General features: G+C 37.9%; 1 protein-coding gene across 2 annotated transcripts in view; it reads left to right on the top strand.

The window, feature by feature from the left end:
- LOC120630342 (probable E3 ubiquitin-protein ligase RNF144A) overlaps positions 1-14,170 on the top strand; it is a 145,785-nt gene that overhangs the window by 63,234 nt on the left and 68,381 nt on the right. For both annotated transcript variants that reach the window (XM_039899540.1, XM_039899541.1), the window contains 2 exons: positions 1,487-1,631; positions 10,763-10,892. In XM_039899540.1, coding sequence (XP_039755474.1) covers positions 1,487-1,631; positions 10,763-10,892 — 275 coding nt within the window. The remainder of the gene's footprint in view (positions 1-1,486; positions 1,632-10,762; positions 10,893-14,170) is intronic.

The raw sequence follows: 14,170 nt of genomic DNA, 5'->3' as shown, positions 1-14,170 counted from the left end.
GTAACTTGAGCATTTGCTATCGAAAGGCACCATTTGGTCAAGTGGAACTTATGATGAAGACTACGGATGGCCACCAGTACTACACAAAAATAAGTATTACACTGGTTGCACTTCGATAGCAGAGTAGGTAAGCAATTTATGCTCGTAGCCGGGAGAACTCCTCAAGGATTAACTTGATAAATTACTAGAACTTTCCTTTCTACTTTATAAAACGGAATACAAAGTATATGATTTAAATTTCATAGTAACTTTCTCCATTTTACTTGGCACGGATTTAAAATATCGTAGAAAATATTTTTTTTGCTATTTAGTTGTATAAAAAAAATCGGTTCTTTTTTGTCAAATTTTTTTTTGATACGTACATACAAATGTTAATGTGAGGTGATAGTGATATTTTACGTATTCTACGTACAAAAAGAGTTATTAAACCTGATGCACCTTTGCGACGTAAACCAGCCCGGCACATAAAAGCTTCAAAACAATAAAATATGACCTCACTGCACTGCTTTCACTCGCACGTGGTTTAACTTTCCAAAAGTTATTTCTGCGCAATTGTGGTAATCCCCGTGATTTATTTGCCGCTTTTAACTGTCTCGTTAGCTTTGCAGTTAGCATCATTGATTGTGAATCACAGTCTTGGGTCCGATTCCGAAGTAGGGCCAAAGTTTGTCAGATTTTTGTCCCTATTTCAAACTAAATTTGTTTGTAGAGGTACCTACTCTTCCAGACGTAGAGCTTCTTGTGACAGAGCTTGCCCTTCGAAGTACTTCCCCGCTTATTACTGCCGCTAAGCAGCATTGATGTACAAGGGGCAGCACTGTGTGTATTACATAGTATACACTCTTCTTTCTTTGTCGTTACACTCTTGGCAGAGCGGTCGTGGTCATCATTTAGCGTCTTTGAGGGCAGATGTCACACGCCCCACGAACATCCGCCACTTCTCTCGGCTGGCAGAAAGCCTGGTGCACTCGTGCAAAGGGCCACCCACAGCAGCCTTAATCTGATCGGCCCATCGCATGGGTGACCTTCCTCATACAATATACACTCATGTGCCTGTAAATTTTGCAACGACGCCCTTCAGACCGGAACACGGACGACCTCTGTCACAATAAGCTCTACTAAATATTTAGTATGCAATCGAATCTTGGGTAAAGGATTTTTGTCAAATAATTACAAGTTAGCCCTTGACTGTAATCTCGCCTGCTGGTAAATGATGATGCAATCTAAGATGGTAATGCGCTAACCTGGTATAGGAAACCTATACCCCAAATCGCTTTTCACGCAACATTGTACCGAAACGCTAAATCGCTTAGCGGCACGTCTTTGTCGGTGGTATGTAGCCACGGCCATGCGGATAATCCGATCTTTATCAAAATTAAGCTTAATTTGCTATACTCCGCGAAAAGCAGGAGAATCTGGGTCGTATATACGTGTGACTTGTCAAACTATCCTATAATAATCAAGTCAATTGTGTTACTTTCACCAGGTCTCAGGAAATGCTCGACGGTCCTCGCACTGACGGACCGAGAGAAGGCTCCGGAGCCGCTCAGGCCACATAACCGACTGCGCGCACCTTCCGTCTGCTCCCGGTGTTCGTCGCTTTTGTCCCTCGCCGGCGCTGGAGGATCCAGGTCTGCTTATATACCATTTTACGGAAACACTGACGAACTTACGGGGAATGAATACACTTTATTGTACAACAAATTAAAAAAAAACAAGCATTAAAAAAATACACAGTTAAAATAAATAAGAAAAGATACAATAGGCGGCCTTATCGCTTTAAAGCGATCTCTACCAGGCAACCCACCAGATCAAATTGAGTACATGAAGTTAAGAAGAAGGGTTAGGGTGTACACAAAGTCATACTTAAATAATAAACATAAAAATAAATAATTATAATAATAAATAAAATACTAGAATTAATAGAATCAAAAATAATCATGGCTGTGTCTGCTGTATCGTCGTAGTATATTTATTTATAAAAAAAAAATCTCCGACTGCATCAGCATAAACTACCAGATAATAGACTAACTTGTATAGTGCAATCAAAAGAAAACCTCGAAAATTACGCTACGCATGGTCTGCTACCGTACAGAAAGCAAAGTATGAAATTTTCTACCTACGTTTACTTGTTCGATCGCGAGAGTGTTAACTACGATTTGTATGGTTTCGGAAGAAACATCTATTGACAAACCTGTTTACTGTTTTGTAATAAGATGGCGCTCCTTTGATACACTAAAAATTGTGGTTAACTTTCACGCGATTGAACAATTAAGCGTAGTTAGAAAACCTTAAACTTGCCACCCATTAGACCCTGCGGATAGAGTTAATGTTGTTTTTGCACAACACACTCATACGGGTGAAACCCTCTTTGAATGAATGCATGCACTGTATAAAGTCCGACATTTGAATAAAAATTAACAATGCGTTGCGAAAGTTTCAACACTGACCAGAAAAAGTATCAATCGAATAACTTTCCACCCGATTGATATATCAGCCAGATAATTAATCATTGACATTGCGTTGCTGCATAAAAACTGGCGAACACGTGAAATAACGATTATTTTTTTCCTGCGAGTGTTTATAAGTTTGAATTTATGGCGCCAAACGAAACTCAAAACAAACTCAAAAGTTTGAAGAACATTTCGACAGAGACTGTGGAAACAGTTCATAAATATTTTTTTACATAAGGTGCCGAGTGCTACTAAATGAGTAAAAAACTTATACTATTTATAATAATCTAAGAGACGATATGTTATTTTCTTGACCACTTTTCTTACTAAATAGTTGCCGACTTTACATTAGTAGATTTAGTACAATAATCTTGACGGAAATAAATATCAGAGTTATTTCTAAGATAACTTTGAAGAACCTTTTTCTTTATATTAAAATAATAAATGAAATGTCTACATTTTTTCGGAATATTTCAACTTTTTTTTTTATTACTAATTTATACTGATATTTCCTCCAAATGTGGCTAGAAACGAAGTAGCAGCAGAGCTTTTTTGTGAAATAGCTTGTCCGGGGAAGTACTACCAGTCTGCCTACTGCCTCTAAGCTACGGCTCAGGTTGAAGGCAAAGTCAAAGTCCAAAATATCTTTATTCAAGTAGGCCCGGCCCATAGGTGGCACTTTTGATGCGTACATAAGAATTACACGGTAGTGAGATGATGGCGATAGCCACATTCGTAAACTTAAAAGTAAAGCTACGAGGGTTCCAAACGCGTCCTGGTCTGAGAAGAAGCCCACAACAAACTTAGCCGGGTGTTTTTTTTTGTTATCACCATCTCACAATGTCATTTGAAATCATTAGAAGAGCAACCTGACTAGTATTGTGTCCTTTCTGATAAAATTCTTTATCAGAAAGGACACAATACCTAACCATTTTTAGCCCCACCTGGGATATGAACCGGAAACCTCGTGTAGTTGAACATACTAACAACTAGACTAACAAGGCAGCTGCTTTAAGTTGGAACCAAGTCATTAAATTTAATCCTTTTTATGGCTTGAGAACCAAAGTTTCTATGGGAACCTACCTTAATCGTTTTACAATTTTTTTATGCCTTAGATAAAAAAAAAACTTTGTGCGTTCATAAATATTTTTTTAAAACTTCATCTATTATTAAAATCACTTTAGAACTTTGTAATTGGTGGCCGAGATTAAAGATAACGATGTTTTACAAGTTTGAACGATCTCCTTTGAAGTATGCCTTAAAAGTGATTTTTCATTTTAATCATTTTTAGGGTTTCTCTTTGAAAAAGTTTTCTTTTAAACGTAAGGTTATAAAAAAATCTATTATGATTTAAAGGATAGCATAAACGTAAGGTTGGCAAGTAACTAGGTACCTATAACTGGCATTTGATCTGATAATAATAGTTGAAGACCCACGAACCTGCATAAGAGTTACGTGGAGGAGGAGCAGGTAGGTCTGTGGCTTAAAGTGAGACAAACATGAATAATTACAAAAAATAGATTAAAGTAACTCCGGAGTTCAGGGGCACAGAATCGAAGGAGATAATATACATAATACAAGAGTAACATTGCACAAATAAAAACCTTTTAAAACGTTTCATTTGATGATTTGTTAAACAAAACAAAGGAACAAGGAGCCAATTTACGGTGCTTAAAAGGAATAAATAATGTACCAGGCTTAACAAGAAGTGTTAATTGCTGTGAGGATATAGGTACCTGTATGAGCTTCTTCCGTACGTTTACGACGGTTAATGAGGGGCATCAAAGAGCAAGCCCTTCTCAAGGGGGGATGAGCTATAACACAACCTTGCCAAAGTATTGGACCACCGGGTCCGGGTCAATGATTTTAACACAGGCTTTAACTGTGCTTGAATTTTTATATGCGTATTATATTTTATGCATAGCATCCTATAGACGGATTATAAAATTCCGCTATGTGAGTTTTACGTAATTTTTGGCTTATAAACTTGGGTGAGAGGCGCTTGTGGGGACAAGTGAATGTTTTTAATTTAAATTTGCCGTTGAATGGCTGCCCGATTATTTTGTTCACGCCACTTATTGCTTACTTTTATAGTCCAACAGGTAGGATCAGACCTAGGGACTAGCTGTGTTCATTCCTCCTCTTCAATAGTTGAGCTATTTGAAGTTCATTAAATTATTAATTTAACTATTTATTCTATTTAACTCATGTTGATTTTCGCTGGAGCAGGCATGGCTTATTTGAAATCTGTTTGAGGCTCTTAATTTTAAGTTCAATCGCTTGACGGGGCACAAAGCTAACTGCTAGAGACGCGTGCTTCATTAAATGAAAAGTATCTATTGTTTGTTATCAGTAGTTTTATATTTCTCCGATATAGTCCAGGTGCTCAGAAATACTGACTAACTGTGAAATTTAAAGTATTACAAAGACGTGCCTCTAAGCGATTTAGTGTTCCGGTGCGACTTCGCGTGGAAACCGATTAAAGGTATGACTACATACTCCCTAACAGGTTAGCCCGCTACCATCTTAGTGTACATCATCACAAAACGGTGTTGGTTATTCCACCACCACCACCAACTAAACATTCGCAAGGACGGTTGACGGTCAGGCTAGTTGTAATAAACAATACGCCAAAACCTAAACAAAAGTTTATTTTCAAGTTTGTAGAATAAATGTTGTGCTGTATAACCCTATATAACGCAGTATAAGGGCAGGAAGAAGACGTCTACTCGTACAATGTGTTCCTTAATGGGCGGCATAATGAAACAAGGCGTGTGACCAATGCAATAATTATACAGAGGTCAATCAAAATTCTGCGGTTCAAAGGTAACTTGTTGTTGTCTTCATTACGTGCATAATACGCGTTTCAAAATATAAAAACCGGTCACGGGCCAGTCACAGCGTATGGAGAGTGTTCCGTAATCCGTACGCAGATGTCATTTAAAACTTGATTATTACTCTTTCAGGATAAAAATTACCCCTTAAATGATTTAAATGTAGACATATTTTGGCGACCGCCCTGGCGCAGTGGTGAGCGTCCCAGGTTTGATCCTCAGGAATTTTTAATTTGCGAATTTTCTCTGGTGCGACGCTTCGGCCGTGACAAGTTACCACCCTATCGGTAAGAGATGCCGCCAAGCGATTTAGCGTTTCGGTACGAGGCCGCGTAGAAACCGATCGGGATGCCCCAAACAGGTTAGCATGCTACCATCTCAGACTGCATGGTCGCTAAGTTCCAGATAGAGATTGCAGTCCGAAACTAACTTCTAGAGGAAATAAAAAAATTTAAAAAGCAGTTTCTGAAAGTTTTGTAGAGACTTCTTAACTGAAAATGTGATCGATGGATTATGAAATTTATACATTAGCGCGAAAAATATATTTTATCAGCTTCAGAATGACGACTGATGATAAAGATTTGATTGCGTCACACAGCCAAGAAAATAACCAGACGTGGTTTAACATACGGCTTCAATTATACGCATTAAACGTCAGCGCTATTATTGTTGCAGTAAAAGGCACGCATAGATCACAGACTGTGACTATCTATATTATGTTTATAATCTATACCCATTTATATCTATAAAAATGTCTATAAAACATTATGAGGCCAGTTGAATAGTGCGCAGAAACCACTTGTATATTATGTCGAATATTCCATGAAATAATGTTACTCGTTTATAATATTACATTAAAGGTTTGTGGGTTAAATAGGTTGCATATTTATTTGTAAACAGATTCCTTGACTGATTTCGGCCACTGTGGTCGATCTCCAGAGAGATTTTCCAACTATGCGCACAAGTATGTGTGCAAACACATGTGCACTGACTAGTTTCCCTCACATTGATAGTCCGATGTGTAGTGGCGTGCACAGAGTATTTGTCCAGGGATGACATAACGCAGAAAGATGACCTGAATTAGAAAAACCGACCCCATAACGAGTTACACATACATTTTAGGGTAAGCAGTGCTTTTGTGCATTTATGTAGTGCAAGCCACTGCCGATAGGAATAAAACTTCGAAACGACTGGAACGAGATCAGGTGCAGGATAGAAAGCTTAACGTGCTCTGCGCGTCGTGAATCACCAACAATATCCAAACTCTGGGCATAGAAAACCCCAATACTTGAGACTTTCTTTGCCCCGACTTGGGTATCAAACTCAGGAGCTCGTCATCCACCAGTGAACATACTAACCACTAGACCAACGAGGCAGTGAATGAGTATGCAGTGAGTCAAATTGTTTGTATACTCCTTGAGAGTAGCGGCGCGTAGGCAAATCTGAGCTGGGAGACCGCGCACTTCTAGAGAATGCTTGGGGCTAACGATGAATTGCAATCTTAAGATCTTCAGCGATTCCATTGCAAGGGCAATATATAAATAAATAATCAAAGAATAACCATGATTACGAAATATATAAATGTATTAAACTCAGAGTAAGAGAAGCAGCAGGCATATTTTACCTTGGCACAGATATTCGCTGAAAGACCTCTGAGAATAAAAATACACTTAGAAAATAACAATCGGATTAATGCGTCTTTTTCTTAAAGACAATTCTTTTAACAGCTGGGAGCTACAAAACAGATGCTCAATAGCTACTTAAAGTGTTTTGTGCTTTGCTCCATACCCTATACTTTTTTTTATCTCAATTTACGACTAGTATCACATAATAAATAATAATAATAATAAATATACTACGACAATACACACGTCACCACCTAGCCCCAAAGTAAGCGTAGCTTGTGTTATGGGTACTAAGATGACTGATGAATATTTTTTTGAATTATATATACATAAATACATATAAACACCCAGACACTGAAAACACTTATGCTCATCATACAAACATTTTCCAGTTTTGGGAATCGAACCCACGGCCTTGGACTCAGAAATCAGGGTCGTTGCCCACTGCGCCAGTCGGCCGTTATCACAGGAATTTTCCTAATTTACTAGCGTAGATTCTGATGCACCTGGCTACAGACATTATAAAGTACTAGCTGTTGCCCGCGACTTCGTCTGCTTTTGATTTTGTTTTTTGATGTGGCATTCAATTTAGTTGTAGATCTATAAAAAATCAAAGTATTCAGTGTCGTCGTAGTCAAACAAACTTACATTGACATTTATAATATTAGTAGGTAAGTAGGTATATTTTATTAGCCTACCTACTGAAAATTATCAGTAGTCGATGACGCCAACACCTGACAATCAGGGAATTTATTGTTACTTACCTTTATCTTTTTTTTTTCAAATTATATTCACACAAGTATGGAAAGGGCCTTGATTTCGAAAGTGTCCATTGTACTATTGTCTCGAGTGCAGCAACCTATGTTAATTATATTCGTGTGATCTCTTTTATTATGCTTAGTCTAGTGTCAGGGTACTGCACACAGACGTAGGACAAGATTGACATGATAGCTCCAGACGCTCCAAGACTAAGTGCAGGTTGACAGACCACGACTTTATAAAGGAAGCTGGAAAAGCTGCTTATCACGCCTGTACTCAAATACATCGCGACAAACTGCTCTTTGCCTAGTGATGCTATGGCAGCTGGCATAAAACTATACAGGACATACATATTGGCTGCTAAATGTAAGGTTGAGTAGTGGCTGAAGGTGGACAGAACTATGGGCAGACATTTTGCACTGCCTGAAGGGTTTGAACAAAAATATTTAATCATAAAAGGCTGCAAAGGTCTTATTCTCCAAGCACCAAAGACAAGAATGTTGGCTGCTAGAATGGGAAGGAAAACCTTTTCGCTTTCTCTTAATGAACTCCACCATTTTTTTATTGGTCCAGGTTCTGATCTATTATTTTCTGAAACACGTTTATGATGAGCATTCAACCATTGTCCTGGACGTTTGAGAAAAGTACTTGCATGTGAGCGTAGATTCTCATACTCCCATATTACCCAACCAGCTAGGCTCAAAGATGTAACCCCTACAGTAAAGAAGAATGGCTTTAAAAGGCCACTTGCATTCAGAGGTCCTTCTATGTGTATATTTTCAATAGCATTTGGTTCAGAGACAGGTTTTCGGGCACCTCGCCGTGAATTGTGGAAGGCACTGCGCAATTGTAGTCGCACATAAACACATCTCGAAACATGGTCGTTAACTATGGGCCTCATAAGAAGGCTTAGAGTCACTCAGCGGGCGATGGAGAGAGCTATGCTCGGAGTATCTCTACGCGATCGAATCAGAAATGTGGAGATTCGTAGAAGAACCAAAACTACCGACATAGCTCAACGAGTCGCGAAGCTAAAGTGGCAATGGACCGGGCACATAGTTCGGAGAAAGGATGGACGTTGGGGTCCCAAGGTGCTGGAATGGCAGCCTCGTACTGGTAAGCGCAGCGTTGGTCGACCCCCAACGAGGTGGACAGACGACATTAAGCGCGTCGCAGGTAGCCGCTGGATCCAAGCGGCTCAGAATCGTGGAACTTGGAACTCCCTACAAAAGACCTATGTCCAGCAGTGGACGTCTATCGGTTTATGTGATGATGATGATGATGATCTCTTTTATAACAAGATTTTCTCGCGGCTTCACCCGCGTGTACTGTATCCCTATTTACCTAAATATATATATCTAAGTTTATTCTTATAAATATTAAGAATGCTATCTATCTAAGGCTAAGGAAATATAATGGGCAACAGCCCATGACTTATAAATACTTGTGGTTAGGCTTTTTATAACTCTTACAATGTCTATCCTTAAGTTCTTTATAACTCGTACTAGAGATGTTCTTCATTTTATATCATCTGCATACCCTCTATGCACGCCACTGGCAACAGCGTCCAGTTTGCTATTTGATAGAAGCAGTCGTTACTTTGCGGAAATCCATGATATATTATGAAAATTAAGCTCAATTTTCTATACTCTGCGAAAAGCACCCTCATGGTACATTGCCGAAGATCTGTTTGGCGTGGAGTATAAGGATTGAAGAAATTATAAATGACACCATACAGATTCTCCTGCTTTTCACGGAGTAAAAATTGAGCTTCATTTTCATAATATGTCCTGTGTGCTACTACTATAACCTACTGTGATCATAAGTGATTACTGTGATTATATGTATATTATAAGTATTTATGTATATCTTAATATATATAAATCTCCTGTCACGATGTTTGTCCGCGATGGACTCCTAAACTACTGAACCGATTTTAAATTAAATTGGCACACCGTGAGCAGTCTGGTCCAACTTAAGAGATAGGATAGCTTAGGTCTTTAATTATAGTCGCAATTTTATTTTATTGTAAATTATTTGTCTATGATTAATTGACAGTCACAACTCACATGTTATATATATATATATATATACTACTATACTCATTTAAGGCTTAGCGATACTGAATACTTTAAAAACAAAATCAAACGCAGACGAAGTCGCGGGCAACAGCTAGTTATTCATAAAAATATTCATCAGTTATCTTAGAGTAGGTACCCATAACACAAGCTACGCTTACTTTGGGACTAGATGGCGGTGTGTGTATTGTCGTAGTATATTTATTTATTTATAAAAAAAAAAAAAAACCTACCAGAGGTCTTTAGTCCAGCTGTGGGCTGTAATAGGCTATTGATGTATGTTATAAATATTGATATATGTTGCTCTTCTAAGCAATTAAAATATCACTTGCTGCAACGGTGAAGGAAAAACATCGTCAGGAAACCTGCATACCTACGAGTTCTTAATAATGTTCTAAAAGGTGTGTGAAGTCGCACTGGGCTAGCGTGGTGAACTACGGCCTTTACCCCTTCTCATTGTGGGAAGAGACCCGTGCTCTGTAGTGGGCCTGTAATGGTTTGATATGATGATGAAGATGATTTCTCTTCCAAATTGTAACGAGAGAATCTCAGCTCAAAATATATATTCCTTATCAAGATTTTGTTTTTGTGCATTCCCACAGTTATTTAATCGACCTTCATTTCGAAAGCGTTCATTGTAGTCAGGTCTTGAGTACAGTAACCTATGTTAATTATTCACTGAACCCATGAACGGTTTTTGTATTGTGTCGAGTGTGATGGGATTATCTTATATTGGGTTCCGTGCCTGAGGAGTGCAAACGGGATCCTATATTACTCTCCTCTGATTTTCGTCTATCCGTCCATCAGATTATCTGTCAGTGGGTTGTCATTTGCATAATAAAATTTTCAATTAATGTTATAAAATATTTGGCAAATATGAATTTATAGTTATCAAAAGGTTGCTTATATTTACCCACTTTATAAAATTACTGTAACATAAGGGATTTTTTAAAGAAGCCAAACAATAAAAGTATGTTACTACAGTAAGTGAATATGTATATTATTGTCTACAGGTACTCGCTGGACGGCGCCGGAGGTGGATTCGTAGCCACTGCCCCAATAAACTGCAAGCTGTGCTTAGAAGACGCCACGTCGGATAAGACCACCGTCATATCTGGATGCGGCTGCTCTTTTTGCACTAGGGTATGTCTTTATTATTTATTAATTTCTAAAGAAGCTAACGTACATTTTACAAAAAAGCCATTTGTTTCTCATCACAAAACAAAATAAATAAATATACTTCAACAATACACACAACGCCATCTAGCCCCAAAGTAAGCGTAGCTTGTGTTATGGGTACTGAGATGACGGATGAATATTTTTATGAAAAATATACATAAATACCCACGACTTCGTTTGCGTGGACTTCAGAATTGTTTCTAAAGCTTCGTTCGCTAACCATTTTTTTTAAACCAGATAATAAACTTTCAAACTGACGTAAGTACATACAGCTTCCTATCATAATTTTTTTTTAAATATTTATTTATTAATTAAAAAAAAAAACATACATAAAAAAACTATATAAAATAGTTCTACCGTGTCACAATGTTCTGCTATGTAATGTAGTTTCTGCCGCACTAGGAGACATGTATGACGGCAACAAAATTCCACCTAGGATCCAAACAAAAGCTAGTGACATTAATGATTATGCGATACATAATGCATGAACACCTATCTATTTATATGTATATCTATTTATAGGCTAACTCTAGGTATTCTTTTTTTAAAAACTAAAGCCAATGATAATTTTTAAAAATATAACGTTTTAACAAATAAATAATCCTTACTTTAAGGTTGCCTGGCAGAGATCGCTACTTAGCGATAAGGCCGCCTTTTGTATCCTGCTTCATTCTTCATGCGTTTGTTCTTTTTTTTGTCTCGTATTTCTGAGTGGTGTACAAATAAACAGTATAAATAAATAAAATAAATAAATACTATAAATAGGTACTTACATATCAAAAATGTCTATGCATTTAAACTCGAAAAATTTCTTAAAATACACTTATTTGAAGATAGAAAACAGAACTCCTCAGTGGGCAGCAAAAAACCCCTCGCTTAAGGCTTAACGTTTTTTTTTAATTATCGAGGAGGAAAAAACCCCTTCGGACTTATGCCTGTTAGTAGGACATGTCCGACTTGCACGGTCTAAAACAACCCCCTCTATCTGCCAGGTCTGCACGGAACCGCTGGGCATTACTTCATGCCGACCTTCTTTAAGCGTTTTCTCTCTTTTCATTCTCATCTCTCTCTCGTTCCTCTCTGCTCACCATAATGCTTCTTAGCATTGGCGCATATTTTGGCCATTCCTCTTCACTGGAGAGCATGCGCGCTATATATCTCTCTCTCTCTCGACTCTGGAAGTCTACATAACTGCTCGCTCCCTGTGCTACAGATCTCAAGTCTGTGCAAGCGGGACATTCAAAAATCGCATGTCTTGGCAATCGCAAGGCTTAACGACACTGAATCCATAAAGTGACCAACTTACATCGAGCCAAAGAGTATGCTCATTCGTTTACAAATGAATTATTTCTGGAAACATGCGATAAAACCATACATATCAAAATTATTTCAGTTCATAAAAAAAAATGAATTACAATTAACTTATCGTCATCTATCGTCACAAATGGTGGTAGATGCACTGCAAAGAGACTGACTTGACTTTTCAAAAGTGCTTATAAATAAGGCCTCATTGATATAAATTAATTTAGATTTGTTTGAATCGAACCCAGCTAGGTAAAATTAAATCATACCCAAACCTTTTAACCCAGTGTCCGATTTGAAAAACGTAAAATCGATAACGAAACAACATTAAGGAGTCAGAACCGCTTTCCTTACCTTACTTCCTACCTTCTGGCAGGTTGTCAATTGTTCATCGGTGCAAATTAAAGGAAAAAGGTGACTGACTGAATTATCAATCTATTCAACATACAGATAGCTATTATGACGGAAGCGTCCACTAAGAAAGCAATTTTGATAGTGAATCCCTTAAGGTTTTGTTATTTTAAGGAAATCGAACTTAAGGGGAGCGAAGCTGCGGGTAAAAGCTAGTTTTCATATAAAACTTTTAGTTTGACAGAAGACTGTTGTGTACTCATCGAGACGAGAGGTCTGCTGATCTGACTATAGAGTTGGGACATTTTTATAAACATACTAGCTGTTGCCCGCGACTTCGTCTGCGTTTGATTTTGTTTTTTCGATGTGGCATTAAATTAGTTGTTAAAATTAAAGTATTCAGTATCGCTAAGCCTTAAATGAGGGGTTTGCTGCTGTCCGCTGAGGAGTTCTGTCCTCTATCTCCAACCACATTCAGTTCCACACAAAGTTTGGGCAAAATTAAACACATATTATAACCACTATAGTACAAAAATAATTATTTAACTCGGTTATAATTTGTCGGAGTTATGGTGTAAAATCGTCAAACACTCATCCCCTCTCCGAAAGGAACCGAGCTTAATGTCGGGATAAAAAGTAGCCTATATTACTTCTAACACTTCCAAAAATATGTGTACAAAGTTTCATGAGGATCGGTTAAGTAGTTTTTGCGTGAAAGCGTAAGAAACAAACTAACATTGACATTTATTATATTAGTAGGGATCCCTTAAACATATTTCTGACCGCTGTGGTAAATCTCAAGAGATTTTTATAGGTCATACATGTTATAGTGCACAATTGTGTGCGCAAACACAGGTGCACTCTGTTTTCCCTCACTCTTACAGTCCGATAAGAAGGCAGCTCCGACCGGAAAGAGATCAGGCGCCTATAGCTAAACGTGCTCTCCGAGGCGTTGGGCGTCAATCGCCGCCACTTTCCACGGGCTGCTAATAAGAATTTCTTCATAGAAAAACCATAGTATTGGGTTTATGGGGATGACCTTGTGATCAGCAGTCGAAAATGTTAAACACCGGACCAACAAGACATTTCCATAAAGCGTTCATTTATTGAAGTTTAGGTATTGTGGAAGTAGTCTAGTACTTACGGCTTATCTAGTCTGCAGTCCGCGTCCGGACGAGGTCAAAGACCCGACGGGAATAGCCGTAGAATATTAACCTAGAACTTGAGAGCGCGGTCGCGATTCATTGGTCTAGATTCCAATGACGATTGAGTCGCAAATTAAGTTGAATGGTTCAGTAGGTGGATATTTTTAATACGTATTTTTTTGCGCGCTTTATTGCAAAATTTGGCTTCAATTAACACTGGGTATGGTCATCAAGCAAGAAAATGTTGTAATTTTTCTATAAAAAATTGCGGAACTGCCAATAGTTTTTAAGTGACGTTTTTTTCGCGGAATATAGCAAATTAATCTTAATTTTAATAGTAAATTATACTTTTTTCGAGTTAATTTAATCTGAAATCCAGTAACTAATTATTGTATGAAAGTTCAGTGCTAACTAAAGTATTGCACTTTTTACTCTTGATTTGCT

This window comes from Pararge aegeria, chromosome 16 (assembly GCF_905163445.1).
Source record: "Pararge aegeria chromosome 16, ilParAegt1.1, whole genome shotgun sequence".
NCBI classification, from domain to species: Eukaryota; Metazoa; Arthropoda; class Insecta; order Lepidoptera; family Nymphalidae; genus Pararge; species Pararge aegeria.
The sequence above is the reverse complement of the archived record's forward strand: the minus strand, read 5'-3'. Positions and strand labels throughout refer to the sequence as shown.